This window comes from Cervus canadensis, chromosome X (genome assembly GCF_019320065.1).
Source record: "Cervus canadensis isolate Bull #8, Minnesota chromosome X, ASM1932006v1, whole genome shotgun sequence".
Classification (NCBI taxonomy): domain Eukaryota; kingdom Metazoa; phylum Chordata; class Mammalia; order Artiodactyla; family Cervidae; genus Cervus; species Cervus canadensis.
In genome coordinates this window covers 38,010,879-38,026,782 of record NC_057419.1, presented here as the reverse complement: position 1 = coordinate 38,026,782, position 15,904 = coordinate 38,010,879, and the positions used below count along the sequence as shown (strand labels likewise).

At 40.5% G+C, this 15,904-nt stretch overlaps 1 protein-coding gene across 7 annotated transcripts in view; it reads right to left on the bottom strand.

The window, feature by feature from the left end:
- TAF1 (TATA-box binding protein associated factor 1) overlaps nt 1-12,431 on the bottom strand; it is a 76,517-nt gene extending 64,086 nt beyond the window's left edge. For 2 of the 7 annotated variants that reach the window (XM_043458213.1, XM_043458218.1), the window contains exons 1-4: nt 12,207-12,430; nt 11,033-11,147; nt 10,778-10,894; nt 574-693 (exon numbers count right to left, since the gene is read on the bottom strand). In XM_043458213.1, the coding sequence (XP_043314148.1) occupies nt 574-693; nt 10,778-10,894; nt 11,033-11,147; nt 12,207-12,326 (472 nt within the window). In that variant the 5' untranslated portion in view covers nt 12,327-12,430. Of the gene's footprint in view, nt 1-573; nt 694-10,777; nt 10,895-11,032; nt 11,148-12,206 lie in introns of all 7 variants that reach the window. The other 5 variants (XM_043458212.1, XM_043458215.1, XM_043458217.1 and 2 more) reach the window with 4 other exon arrangements.
- Between the last annotated feature and the right edge of the window lie 3,473 nt (nt 12,432-15,904).

Genomic DNA, 15,904 nt, shown 5'->3' with positions numbered 1-15,904 from the left:
TCTTCCCCAACCTTCCAGCCTAGAACAGGATTACTTACCACAGTTGCAGACATAGGAATAGGTGAGATAAGTCCCTGCCTTTGAAATCTCTGAATCTGACAGCTGACTGTAAATGATTTATACCCATTCTAGGTGCCTTCTCATTTAATCATTTTTTAAAGAGAATCATCTAGACAAGTAGTTTCCAAATACCAGTACAGATCAGTTGCATCAGAAATTACTTGAGGAAATTCTGTGAAATCCCTGGGCTCTACCCCAGATCTTCTGGATCAGATTCTCCAGGGGTGAGAGCCAGAAACCTGCAATTTTTTGAAGACTTGAGGTGACTATGATGGGCAGTCAGATTTGAGAACCACATCAACCTAAACTACTTTTTCCTGAGCCCATGTTAAAATACTGTTGTCAAATGTTTTAAAGTTTCCCTTTAACACTGAAATTTGAAAATTGTATGAATCTCTTATAGAAGTTGTATCATTTCCTAGCCACTTAATCTGAATAGCCCCCTGTGAGCATGCCAAAAATCTGGACCAGAAATAGAACTTGCTCCTTAGATAAAAGTAAGTCTCTACTTACCACCAGCAATTGCATCCTGGTCCTTATCCTTTTTCACTGGTCCTGGAGGTGGAGGTGGAGGAGGCATCAACTTGCAATCAATGTCTTCACAATCAGCATCATAGTCATCCTCATCATAATCTAATAAAACCAAGAAAGTGATTTCAATATCCAGAATGTCACACAACAACCTTGAGCTCCCTTGTCACTCAATATTTTAAAGCATCATATGAAGAACTATGCAGATTCCTTGAGAACACACAAGAGGTACAGCTTCTGCCTTCAGAAAGAGATGACGCCGTATCGCCAAATGCTGTAACACTATGTATATCTCATACAGGAATTTAGGGAGCCCCCAAGGACTGTTTATTAATAAAACCTCTGCTCTTTCTCCTGGTCAAACACTGTTTCTTTTCAACCTGCTCAACCTCATAATTAAATTTAACAATCTTCTTTCTCTGTCAGTTTAAAACTGGACTTTCTTCTCACCTCCCAAGTCTTTGACACATTTTTTTCTGTCTGACTTCTGTAGCCCGTTATTCTTTCCACTAACCTTCAACCACTGGCATCACTCAGTACTTCGTTCTGAACACTCTGCTTTTATTCCTCTATAAAATTCTTCATTCCTTTTCTCAAGAATCGCCTTTATCTAGACTAAATCCAAACCTGTATGTCTCGCCCTGACTTAGCCCCTCTACAATTGTACTACATGTTCTGCTGCCTAAAGAGCTTTTCCATTCAGATATTCAACAATTATACTTCACTATCATACTGAAATATCCTTAAACTTTTTTTATTTCCCTTTTGTTACTATCAATACCACCTCCATCCTCATTTTCCCAGCTTACGATTTTAGCCTCCTGTCTCCTTCATCAATTTCTTACACCCAACACATCTTTTCCAATCAATCATTAATAGCAATCATTAGGCAACTTCTATTCATTGAGCTCCAGGTATTATGTGCCAGATATTTTTAGTTATTTTATCTATAATCCTCCCAGTAACGCTACAAAGCAGAAATTATTCTGAGCTACAGAAGTTAAGTGACTTCCTTAGGGTCATATAATTTTAAGCGACAAAGTCAGAATTTAAGCCTGGTTTAACAACAAAGTGTCTTTCCAACACACTTCCTCTCTTACCAAGTTCTACTGATGTTTTATCAGCAATTCTAAAGTCTGACCCTGCCTATCATTTTCCACAACTGTCACCCTACTCCAGACCTTGGTAACTTTTGGTAACTTTACATCTAGCTCACAAAAACAGTCTCTCAGTTGGCCTCTTTATCCTTTTCCTTTATTATTTTTGGCCACACTGAGTCTTTGATGCTTTGTGTGGGCCTTCTCTAATTGCAGCACACAGGCTTATCACTGTGGTGGCATCTCTCATCCCGAAGCAGACTCTAAGCATGCAGGCTCCAGAGAAAGAGGGCTTCAATAGCTGTGGCATGTGGGCTTCCTTGCCCCAAGGCTTATCTTTGACAAAGGAGGCAAGAATATACAATGGAGAAAAGACAATCTCTTCAACAAGTGGTGCTGGGAAAACTGGTCAACCACTTGTAAAAGAATGAAACTAGAACACTAACACCATACACAAAAATAAATTCAAAATGGATTAAAGATCTAACCATAAGACTAAAAACTATAAAACTCCTAGAGGAAAACATAGGCAAAACACTCTCTGACATAAATCACAGCAGGATCCTCTATGACCCACCTCCCAGAATAATGGAAATAAAAGCAAAAATAAACAAATGGGACCTAGTTAAACTTAAAAGCTTTTGCACAATGAAGGAAACTATAAGCAAGGTGAAAAGACAGCCTTCAGAATGGGAGAAAATAATAGCAAACAAAGCAACTGACAAAAAATTAATCTCAAAAATATACAAGCAGCTCCTGCAGCTCAATTCCAGAAAAATAAATGACCCAATCAAAAAATGGGCCATGTGAAGTAATTAGCCTCCAACTAATAAAAAAAAAAAAAAAAAAAAAGGGCCAAAGAACTAAACAGACATTTCTCCAAAGACGACATACAAATGGCTGACAAACACATGAAAAGATGCTCAACAGCACTCATTATCAGAGAAATGCAAATCAAAACCACAATGAGGTACCATCTCACGCCAGTCAGAATGGCTGCTATCAAAAAGTCTACAAACAATAAATGCTGGAGAGGGTGTGGAGAAAAGGGAACCCTCTTACACTGTTGGTGGGAATGCAAACTAGTACAGCCACTATGGAGAACAGTGTGGAGATTCCTTAAAACACTGGAAATAGAACTTCCATACAACCCAGCAATCCCACTGTTGGGCATACACACTGAGGAAACCAGAATTGAAAGAGACACGTGTACCCCAATTGGTTCATCGCAGCACTGTTTACAATAGCCAGTACATGGAAGCAACCTAGATGTCCATCGGCAGATGAATGGATAAGAAAGCTGTGGTACATATACACAGTGGAATATTACTCAGCCATTAAAAAGAATGTATTTGAATCAGTTCTAATGAAGTGGATGAAAACAGAGTGAAGTTAAGCCAGAAAGAAAAACACCAATACAGTATATTAACGCATATATATGGAATTTAGAAAGATGGTAATGATGACCCTATACTCGAGACAGCAGGAAACACAGATGTAAAGAACAGTCTTTTGGCCTCTGTGGGAGAAGGCGAGGGTGGGATGATTTGAGATAACAGCACTGAAACCTGTATATTATCATTTGTGAAAAAGATCGCCAGTCCAGGTTCAATGCATGAGACAGGGTGCTCAGGGCTGGTACACTGGGATGACCCTGAGGGATGGGATAGGGAGGGAGGTGGGAGCGGGGTTCAGGATGGGGAACACACGTACACCCATGGCTGATTCATGTCAATGTATGGCAAAAACCACTACAATATTGTAATCAGCCTCCAATTAAAATTAATTAATTAATTTAAGAAAAAAGAAATCTGCCTTCCAGAATCAATATTGTCAAAATGACTATACTACCCAAGGTAATCTGGAGATTCAATGCAATCCCTATCAAATAACCAATGACATTTTCCACAGAACTAGAACAACAACAAAAATCTCAAAATTTGTATGGCAACATTAAAGACCCTGAATAGCTAAAGTAATCTTGATAAAGAAAAAGGGAGCTGGAGAAATCAGACTCCCTGACTTCAGACTATACTACAGAGCTATAGTCATTAATATAGTATGGTACTGGCACAAAAATAAAAATATAGATCAATGGATTGGGACAGAAAATCCAGAAATAAGTCCATGCACCATAGAATCCACCTTCCAATGCAGGGAAGTGGGTTCAAGCCCCGGTCAGGGAACTAAAATCCCACATGGCACAAAGCAACTAAGCCTACGCACCACAACTAAGACCTGATACAGCTAAAAATAAATAAATAAAATAAATACCCAAAAAAAGAAAGAAAGAAAACCTGCTGGCCAATTACCTTCACACTACTCATTTCTATCTCCAAACCTTTAAGAAGCCATTTTACCAAACCAGAATGTCCTGCTGCTCCTCTCTGTCAAACCTTATCTTTCAAAATTCACCTCCATGAAGCCTCTAGAATGACTTATACCTACTTCTAATTATTCCAAAGAAACACTCTTGTAAATCAAGCCACGTGAAGGGGCCAATGCCAGGGAAGGAGGAAACTAAGGGCATAGATGAAGGTACCCTCGGAAGACAAGATAACTTAGAAATGAGCTTCCAGAGTACCAACACTATCAAATATAGCATCCTCCTTTTCCAGGAAATCAACTCATACAACCCAACTAAGAACCCCTTATCTAGTTTCTTCCTTACTATCCCTAGCCACAACAACAAATCCAAATTTGAAAATTATAACATTCCCTGAAAATCAGAGCTGCTACCACCTTCCCCTCAGTCTGTCAGGATGCTAAAACTAATAGCTATGCTCTGACTTAGCTAGTCTAGCAGCCTCTCAGAACTAAATAAAGCATTCTATACAGAAATATGAGCTGGCAACTGGTTTATGTCTTCTTATTGTGAATAATTATGTTTAGCATTCGTTTATTTTGCCTTTCCCAAATGATAATAATATCCCTGAAAGCAAAGCTTGTATCTTCAGTTTTTCTAAGTTACTTCTTATGTATACAGTGCAGTTAATCTCTTTATATAAGAAGCACCCAGGGACTTCCCTGGTGGTCCAGTGGTGAAGACTCTGTGCTCCCAATTTAGGGGGCCCAGGTTCAATCCCTGGTTAGGGAACTAGATCCTACATGCTGCGACTAAGTATCTGTCAGGAAGCATTTAACAGGAGGCTTCCTGTGTGCTGTTTTGGATCTGTCAGGAAACCTTTGGCCCTTATTAATTCCTGAGGAATTAAGAGGAGAGGCACACCTTTCCCGGGGCTGAGGAATCCGAGCATTTCCTTTGTTAGTTTCTCATGGTGATAAGTACCCTCTTCTCTCTTTAATAGGGATCGCCTTGTGTTTTGTAAGTCTGGAATTTTAATCTTTATCTTTGCTGAGAATAACTACCTTGTAAGACAGTATATATGCCCACACAATGTTGATTAAAACACCTTTGCTCCATCAGAGCTTTGGTCCCTGTGTCTTTCTTTCTCTCTCTCTTACTCTCTATCTGTCTATTTCTGGCTGATTCCCTGGAGTGTGAAAGCTGGCTGCATAACCCAGGGAATATTAGCCTCTTTCCTTCTTTCACTCTCTCATTGCCGACTCTGGACCACCAGGTTCCGGTCCAGTAAAGGACCAACAAGTGGCACCCAGAAACAGGGAGTCGGTACACATGACAGATTCGGATGGAGTGACCCCCAAGGCCTATTGAGGCCAGTAAGTACTAAGACATGGGTCAATCGCCTGGAAAGCCCCCTCACTTTTCTACTTTACTTCATCACTTATTTATTTTTTTAGCTAGATTAGAAACTGCTATTTCCCGTACTATAGTCAGACAAAAAGATAAAAGGCAACTAAAAAATTACTTGCTTATGAAAATGCAAATCAACTATGTCAAAAGGCTATAGCTCCAATTCATGAGACAGGGACTATTATTGATTATTTGAAGGCTTGTTGCAATCTAAGACCAGAAACTCAAAAGATGCAAATGCTAGCTCAAATGGTTGCTGCTTTAAGAAAAGAAAATGAAGGATGCTTTACATGTGGAGAAAGTACCATTTAAAAACGGACTGCCCTAAGAAAGCTAATAAAAAAACCTCCAAAAATCTGCCCTTGCTGCTGTAGAGAAATGCACTGGGCCAAAGAGTGTAGATCTAAATTTGATATTGAAGGGAAACCTATTCCTGAAAACTCCAAGCAGGAGACCCCCCAGGTCCCCTTCAACAAAAACCAGGGGCAAATTCCACCTTTTCCCTCAAACCCTCAACATCCGGCAGTGCTGCCATCGATATACCAGCCCTAAATGACTTCTCCTTTACCCTCGAGCAGTCCCCTCTAGAATACCTACCAGACTTTTTGGGCCCCTGCTCCCACAAACCTTCGGTCTTTTACGTGGCCAATATAGTTTGACTTAACAGGCAGGAAGGCCAGGGGTCTCCAAATGGAAAAAAATAGGCTGCAAGTGTCAGACATTTTTCTCTCTCTTAAGCGGCAGGAGGAAACAAACTAGCAGGAAGGAAACTAGAAGGAAACAAACTTTCCTTCTCTATACAAAATTAAAAGGAGGTTTCTCTTAAAATACTGTGTTGCCATAATGACACCTGGTTTCACTTGAAGTTAACTATTCTCAAACCCTGAGTTAACCAATGCATTTTTCTTATGGAAATGTTTGTCTTACCCTAGATTCTTTCTTCAAGTCGGTTCTGCCTAAGACTCAGAACCGACTTGACAAACCAGTATGTTTTACTCATGCAAATGTTCTCTTAAGCTATGTTAATGAAACTGTATTTGCTTGGAAACCTGCCTTCCTTCAAGATTCATGTCAATCATTTTGTGGCCCGGGACAACTCCCCTGGTGCCAAAGTTATCTCAAAATGCATGTTGTGTATGAGAGGCCTGGTGTTATTCTCTTCGGTTTTGAGATATTTCCTTTCTCTAATTAGCAGACTGCTAGTAGTTATATGACACCTGGCTAAAGACTAGCAGGAGGGCACTCTTTCTGCCCCCTTCTGATGCCTATGTCAGAGGCTTTCTGTATCTTCTTTATATTTTAATAAAACTTTATTACATATAAATCTCAATTTGAGAACACATTACAAACTTCTACTGATTTCCAATTAGCTTTTCTAAAATATTTTGGAAAAATATCATTTCATTATCCTTCTGGTAAGCTGTGGAATTTCTTCAAAAACACTGAATTTATTATTTCTCACATTTCTTTTATATAGATGGGACTCAAAACGCCAAAGCTTCATTCTGGTCTCTTAAAAAATATAAAGTCTTTTATACTAAATTTCATTCTGCTCAACAAAATGAATTATATGCTCTTATTCAAGTTCTTTGCCTACATCCTTACCCCATTAATATAGTCTCTGATTCTATACATTCAGTTTTTGTATTAAAAAATATAGAAAACTCCACCATAAACTCCTAGTTCTATTAAAACAGACAATGGCCCTGCCTATATTTCTAGACACTTTTAACAATTTTTACAATTTTTTTCTATTAAACATATTACAGGTATTCCTTATAATCCACAGACACAAGACATAGTTGAACGAACACATCACACACTAAAGTTACAAATAAAAAATTAAAGAAGGGGGAATACACAGGTACACTACTGTCTTCCTTATCTAAAGCAGACTTTACTAGATTCCAACATAAGATATTTTCTAAACCTACAATTATTGTTAATACAGCTTTATTTGTTTTAAATTTTTTAAACCTACCACAGGGAAATATTTTAACAAGAGCAGAAAGACATTTCAAGGAATTGAAGGACACTTCTCTTCCTCTGCCCATTTGGTATCAAGACGGGTTCACAAACAATGGAAATCTGGGAAACTAATCTTACAGGGAAAGGGATATGCTTGTATTTCCCCAGATGGATCCAACAAACTTTTTCCTCGGAAAATTCGACCCAAGGGGGCCCCCAACATTCAAAATGGAGACGAAACAACAAGAACCCCAGGAGGAAGAAATTCCAATATGGGCCGTGACAGCTCTAAAGATCTCCAGAAAGCACCGCCCTCGGCGACATCAACCCTATGATCTTCCCGCTTGGGGACAAATAAAAACCCTCACTAATCAAGTTAAAAATATGATTTCTCAACAGGGAATGCCTCAGAGTCCTGAAAACCTTCTTATCGCTAGGCTCTGTTGGCCTGCGCAACCCCTGCTCGAGGTGGATTAACTAATTTACTTACCCAACCCCCCTTTATTACAAGTCATAAAATAGATGGAGAAAAGACCTATCAACCAATGACTCCACCCATATGCCCCCTCCCTGAAACCCTCACACCCTGGGGAAGAGGGAAAACTAATTAACATTTCTTTAGGCCTTCCACTGGGCTTATGCATAAAAGTTGGCTGACAAACGGGCTTCCTGCCTCCAAAAGAAGACTTTCGGACATTGCTGCCCTTCTTCTGTCTGTGAACCACGTTTACTACTGAAACTTTAGTGAAAGAGTTAGGGAAAGAACAAAAAACATTATGTAAAATGTTACTAACATGAGGTTGAAATATTACCATGACAAAGGACCTCTAGGCTGGCTTGACACAGAATGGCATCGCCCCCTCCTCCTCAAATCGTCCTGGATAAACAAAGTGGGCCTAAACAATGGGACATCAGGAAACTTGCTGCCAGCACCTTAGAACTTGAAACTTGGACTAGACATTTCACAGAGACTAGTCGTGGTCATAGGAACTATTTCTTTCACTATAATCAGTCATATTTTATACAGGCCTGTGTCCCACTTACAATTTAATCTGTAACTTGTATTAATTGCCAATTTTGTGTTACTCTTGTTCAATTCAATCATAGTACCTACAACTGGGAACAAATCAAATTTCATTTACATGATAATGCCTCTCTGAATGTACAATTACTGCAAAAGAAAATCTTTGAAACTTTTTCTAAACGTCTGCCCTCTTCCACCAATTTGGAAACTTTAGCTGAAACAAATTATCCAGGCTAGACCCACGAGGATAGTTTCAAAGTATTACCCACAGCATCGGGTCTGGGACTGTAACTTTGGTGATTGTCTTGATAATTGTGTTTGTTGTTTATTGTTGCCTTTCTATAAGGTTGGTTAATACTAACCAAACTCATTTGGTCAGGACCTTTTTTTTTTTAACAAATATAATAAAATAGGGGGAATTGTCAGGAAGCATTTAACAGGAGGCTTCCTGTGTGCTGTTTTGGATCTGTCAGGAAACCTTTGCCCTTATTAATTCCTGAATATTCAGGAATTAAGAGGAGAGGCACACCTTTCCCGGGGCTGAGGAATCCGAGCATTTCCTTTGTTAGTTTCTCATGGTGATAAGTACCCTCTTCTCTCTTTAATAGGGATCGCCTTGTGTTTTGTAAGTCTGTAATTTTAATCTTTATCTTTGCTGAGAATAACTACCTTGTAAGACAGTATATATGCCCACACCATGTTGATTAAAACACCTTTGCTCCATCAGAGCTTTGGTCCCCGTGTCTTTCTTTCTTTCTTTCTCTATTTCTGGCTGATTCCCTGGAGCGTGAAAGCCGGCTGCATAACCCAGGGAATATTAGCCTCTTCCTTCTGGCAGTCAAATAAGTAAATAAAAATAAATATATTAAAAAAAAGAAGCACCCAAATTCATTAACTGACTCTGAAGAAACTTAAGTTCAGCTATTTATCAAGGTTTTACCTACATTTCTCTGCAAGCTGAAATCTAATTTAAAGAAATGGATAATGAATAAACAATAAGCAACTTCATACAAAAGTCCAAAGATAGGGACTTCCCTGCTGGTCCAGTGGCTAAGACTATGAGCTCTCAATGCAGGGGGCCCAGGTTCGATCCCTGGTCGGGGAATTAGATCCCACATGCCACAGCTAAAAGATTTCATGTGCCACAACTAAGACCCTGTGCAGCTAAATAAGTTAAATAAATAAAAATAAATATTAAAAAAAAAGTCCAAAGATAGTATAGGGCAGTGGAAAGAATGAACTATGACCAGAACCGAGCTCCTCAAAAATCAGAAAATGGATTTTATTATCTTTGTACTATACTATTACAGTTTATAGCATATAATGGGTGCTCAGTGTCTAATAAACTGAAATGTTTAATTAGTCAAGGCCTGCCACTAATTACAGAACTTTTAATAAAGTTCCACATTTTTTTAAAGTTCTCTGAAGTTCAAGTCTATCTATGATGAGGTTAAGAATAAATAATCACTAAAACCCCTCTGAGCTCTAACATTCTGATTCTATAATGTAGCACCTTATACCAGGAAGGAAAACCAATGTTGTGAGCAAGCATTAAGTGCACTGTGTCAGCATACAGGTAGTGAGTGATCAACAGAAGCTGAACCAATAAATACATGTGCTCATTTATATATAAACTGGATACTTAATCCTTCTTGAACTAACAATTCCCTGAGGGCAAAGACTGGGTTCAAATAGCATCTAAATTAGTACTGTGAACCCCACAGGAACTCAAATACCAGATTATAAGGAGGAAAGCATTATCATTCTTAGTTGGCATTCACTAAGAATTTGGGACTAACCAGTATGAGGAATAAAAGCCTAAGTATAATAATGCTGTCCCAGAACACAAAAAAGGATAGCAGCTACTTGGAACTGAGCTGACAAAGGGAGAGAAGCAAAGACATAAAGAGCAAGAACAATGACAGAAAGCTTGGATAGAAACAAACTGAACTACACAGCAAGAAAATGTACTAGGGGCTTTCCTAGCAGTCCAGTGGTTAAGAATCCATTTGCCAAGGCAGGGGACTCGAGTTGAATCCCTGATCTGGGAAGATTCCATATGACTCAGAGCAACTAAGCCTGTGTGCCACAACTACTGAGCCCTTGCTCTAGAGCCCATGAGCCGCAATTATTGAGCCCATGCACCACAACTACTGAAGCCTGTGACTAGAGCCTGTGCTCTGCAACAGGAGAAGCCACTACAATGAGAAGCCGGCGCACCACAACTAAGAGTAACCACTGTTTACCACAACCAAAGAAAGCTGGTATGCAGCAATGAAGATCCAGCACAGACAAAAAACAATAAATAAATAAATAAATCTTTTTTTTAAAAAAAGGAAAAAAAGTACTGGAATGCTCTTATTGATAGCACTGAAGAATCACCTGCATGGCAAAGAGGCTGCAAGCTCCCCATTGTCTGCTGATATCTTCGGCTTTCATCTTCTGCTACCTCATTGATGTCTGAATAGTCTACAGCATCTTCTGTACTCCTGACCCATCCTATAAATAAAAGTGGAGAGTAGATCTAAACAATGTGCCAGTAACTCTCAGTCCCTTATATAATTCCCACTGAAAAATACATGTATAGTAAGTGGCTAGCTTCCTCCCCCACCATACTCCCCATGACCCAGACTTCACCTTCATCATTTACCAGGGCAGCATCAGTACCAGTCAATTCTTCATTTGCTGTGAGTTCAGTTATCAGGCTGCCCAGCCCCAAAGCCCCCAAGCCTGCCAAATGCTTCTTACACTCCTGAAAAAGGGACAGCACCAGAGTTAAACACAATAACTAAACCTAAGTTTCCCACACCACAAGGTTTATTTCCAGATCCACAACAAAGTTATAAACCCATATAAATGACTCCACAGCATGCTAAAAGAAGCATCACATTTGAGAACTGGGAAGTACATATTCCACATCCACATTGATCAGATATAACACATCATATTCGATTTCATCACCATCCTTTAAAGTAAGGTAAGGAAAAATTATTCAAGGAACCACCACCAAGACTAAATAAATTAAATAGCAGATCCGTGAATAAAGTCTAAGAAAACAGGTAATTCCGACTAGAGAAAACAAATCTTTATAAGCAAAAAAAAATTAAAAAAGAAAGAAAACAAATCAAGAACTTTATTGTTATCTTTACTGTGTGTTGCAGGGAAGAAGGAATACTGGTCAGTATTTTCTCCTTGAGAAAATGAACTTTAATGATGATAGGTTTAAGTGTCGACTGGGCACAGGAAACAATTTCATGAATGTCAGTGAATGGTGGAAAAACTATGTAAGCAAGTGTGCACTGAGACCAGAAGGGGCCTGCCCTGTATGGTCTGAACATTGGCTGTTCTAAGAACCGGGGCCTGAACCACAGGATTTGGTGCCGGTCTGTCCTCTCGCTCTAGAGCCATCTCTAGTCAGTGATGTCACAAATGGAGACAGTTTAAAGAATCTCCAAGAAGGTTCTCATAGCAACGATCTGAAAGTACTCTCAGTAGCTTCGGCTATTTTTCCTCCAAAGCCACCGATATCAGCGCCGCTTGGCCTACCGTTCACCTCTTGTCCCCACCCTCGCCCAGAACTGAGCCCCCTCGCTCTCTTGCCAGTAGATTGTTACTACACAACCTACTAGCAAGGCAACCGCTTCTCTCTTCGCGTACGTTAAGTGCGCCCTCTCATTAAGGGAGGGTCACATCGTCCTCTCTTCTAGTTTCCTAAGCCCTCTCAACTCTCCAAGCACCCCAAACTCTCCTCACGCCACCTTCTCCTCAGCCGATCCACCCTCTGGCTCTATGCCCACGCCCATCCCCTCACATCGTCCAAGACGCTTTCTCCCTCAAGCTGCCCGGCTCCATTGATGTTGCCGAAAAGGAAACCAGTTAAAGAAAATGGGCCGCCTCCAGCAGAATCTTCATCGCTATCCGTGTCTGACATGATGGCTGCGGCGGCGGAGCTGTCTTAGCGGCTACAGGCGGCCGCTAGGCACTGCCTTGTCCCATAGCCCGGAAATAAAAACCAATCGCCCAGAAATAATTCACTGAGCTCCTGGATATGACCAGCTCCCACCGGAAGCGGAATAAAGAACCGGAAAGACCTCCCGTCCTATGAGAAAGGGAGAATTGGTGACACAACGTTACTAGGGGCTTTTGATTGGACAATACGCGATCAGGAGGCTGGATCTGTGAAAAAATATTGGTCGGAGAGACTGTTTGGTCCCTCCTGCCTCTGCGTATCTGCGCAGGCGCTGTCTCAGTACCTTGGGGAAGAGCGACGGATCTTTCTCCAATCAGAAGGTGATTCATGGGTCACGTGACCTCCTCGTTGTCACGCTTCAAGACACTATGTGAGAATTAGAACCGGTTTTTCGGTTCTGTAGGTTTCCAGGATGGCTCAAGTGGTAAAGAATGTTCTGACTGCAATACAGAGACACAGGAAACGTGGGTTCGACCCCCGGGTTGGGAAGGTTCCCTGGAGGAGGAGATGGTACCCGCTCCAGTTTTCTTGCCTGGAATGGACAGAAGAGCCTGGCGGGCTACAGCCCAGAGAGTTTGCAAAGAGTTGGACACGACTGAGCACGCACGTTCACGTTCTTCCCGTCTGTGCTGTCGGCGCCTTTATTGCACCGTCCCAAAGAGAAACTGGCCGTGTATCGCACTGTGCCAAAGGTACTCGTGCAAGTTAGTTGTTTTGAATTGACATTCCCTTATAAAAATAGACTTCCTCCCCTCCTTTTTTGGAAAATATGAAAGTAAGAGATGAGTAAAATGAACAGCCGACCCTTCACCTAGATTCACGATTTTAACGTTTTGCTATTTTTTTTCTCCTTGAACCATTTGAATGTGGGTTACAGATACTGTGATTCTTCACCCTGAAAATAGTCTTCCCTAAGTGGCTCAGACGGTAAAGAGTCTGCCTGCAATGCGGGAGACCCGGTTTTGATCCCTGGGTCGGGAAGGTTCCCCTGGAGAAAGGACTGGCAACCCACTCCAGTATTCTTGCCTGGAAAATCCCATGGATGGAGAAGCCTGGTCGGTCCCAGTCCATGGGCTTGAAAGAGTCGGACTTGACTGAGTGACTAACAGTTTTCTACATAACCATAATACTATTAGCACATCTTTAAAACTTAACATTAAGTCCATATCATTTAACATACAATCCACATTTAAATTTCCTCAGTTGTCTTAATTGCAGCATTTTACATTTCAACCCGAGATCAACTCAAGTTTCATCCATTGCATTTATCTTTCTTTAGCCTCTGAATTCAGAATCCACCAGCATTTTTCTTTGTATTGCATGACACTACCTATTTGAAAGAATCCAGGGGAATTGTCTTGAAAATATTCTATACTATGAATTCGTGTAGTCTTTTCTTCAAAGTGATTCTGGTTAAATATCTTACTGGCCATCAGAAGGCACAATGTCAGGTTGTCCCAATGTTGATAATGCCAAATTTGAGCACTTCAGGAAAGTGGTGCCCAACAGATCTCTCCATTGCAATGGCACATTTTTCCTTTTGTAATTAGTAAATAATCCATGGGGGTGATCCTTTGAAATTGTGTGAACATTATGTTCCCCACTGTCCTTATACCCAAAGGTTGTATAATCTGTCGATGATCCTTTCCTGAATCAATTATATTAGGAGAGTGTTCAGGCAGTTGGAACACAGTTGGAAGAGAATTTCCAGACAGAGCATTTCACAAGGGAGTGAGTTTATTAAGAACAAAGAGAGATAAAAGTGGGCACTATGAGTGAAGCAGGCCGACCTCCTGACAGACCGTGGGTTAGTAACCAATTTATATAGCCTTAAGACAAAATTCTGGCTGGAAGGTTGACGTTAGGTGATTGGCTGGGATGCTATAGGGTATTTACTGGAGTGGGCATCTTTGCTTAATTGGGAGTCAGGAAGCTTGTTAGTGATGATCAGGGAACTTTTGACAAGGTTACAAAGGGGCTCTGTCAGCTTCAGAGATGACTTTGGTTCTGGGCTCTGCTTCTGAGGCCTTGGTGCAAGGCCTCACATCTATGACCTTGGGCAGGATTCAACATTTCCCCCCTTCTTATTAATGGGCCAAATCTTTGGCCCCTTAACACCCTGCTCGTGTCTAACTACCTGCCTATCTCTGTGGGACATGGGGACGCAGGTCACTGGGGAAAGAGGCAGAGACTGCTCTGGCTTCTTCCTGCTGGACAGGGGCATCATGGGGTCTGGGTCCCGATACCCACTCTCTGTCAGAGTGTGCATTTGGAGGGAGATGAGAGTCCATGGAATGACAAGACCACTTGTTCCAACATAATCCATATGTCAGCCAGCTGATATCCTTGTAGTACCATCTGGAGATTTATTTATCATATTCTAGAAGAGACAAACTTAACAGGAAGTTAAAGATACATAGCCCCAAGATGAACAGAAGTAGAAAAGCTGCTAAGGGGCCTGGAAGAGGGGCTAGCCAGAAGAACCAGGGCTAGATGTTGGCTTGTGATGTTGGTATTTCTCTAGGTATGAGAAGATGCAAGAATTTGGGCTCATGAAAATCTTTTCTTGAAAATATATAACAATTTGAAGGCCTGTCCTGCCAGTTTTCCCCAGAGCACAGAATGCCTCATTCATGATTTCTACCCCGAACTCCTTTCAGGGGGTGTTGAAAGTCAGCAACTGGAATGGCTCCTGATTTACTCTTTGTAGAGGCAGGTGACAAGTGCCAGTTTTCAGTCGGCAGGGCCCCTTCACTGCCTTAAATTTGACCATTGGTTTAGGGGCATTTTATGATCATTTTGTCCCACGTTGCTAGGAATGCTCATCCCAAGTCTAGCGAAGATTTTTTGATTGGCCACTCAATGTGCTGTTACTGGACTAGGCCATGAAAGTAGCAAAAGTCCTGCACCTTATCTGTGTTACTAATAGTTTCTTATAGTCCAGGAAAATATTCCCTCTTGTTACTTCTTCCCATCTAGAGTTACATTATTACAATCATTGATCTCATATGAAACTATGTATCATCATTTTATTAGAGGCCCAGTCACACATTTGGTAATGTAAGAGAATAGTCTTATAAAACTGGCAATATGGAAAATAATATAGTTTGCAGTAATAGTAAGTTCACAAGTAAGAATTTAAGAACTTTTTTAGGTGTAGTTCAGTATATACCATGTTGTCTGACTTAGTTTGTTGAATGACTATAGTCTGATGTTAATCTCCTGGTTGTAGATCATGAAGCATCTGGTTTTTATCTTGTAACAGTATAACATAACAGCAAGGGACTAAATGAGAAGTGAGTATTTAGTAAATACAGACCTTAACTAACAAAACTAGAATTTAATATTCAGTGAAATATAATTTTTTTCTAAAATTATTCCCATTTTTTTAAAACACAGCCAAGACTAATTTGTTTCTAAAATAAGTTTGGTCCATTGATTATAGATGCCATAGGCCTGTCATCAGTTTTTGTCGAGGTGGATTTTTTTCTTCTAGAGGTCCCCACTATACTTTGAGATGTCTGTATATGTCAGGAGAC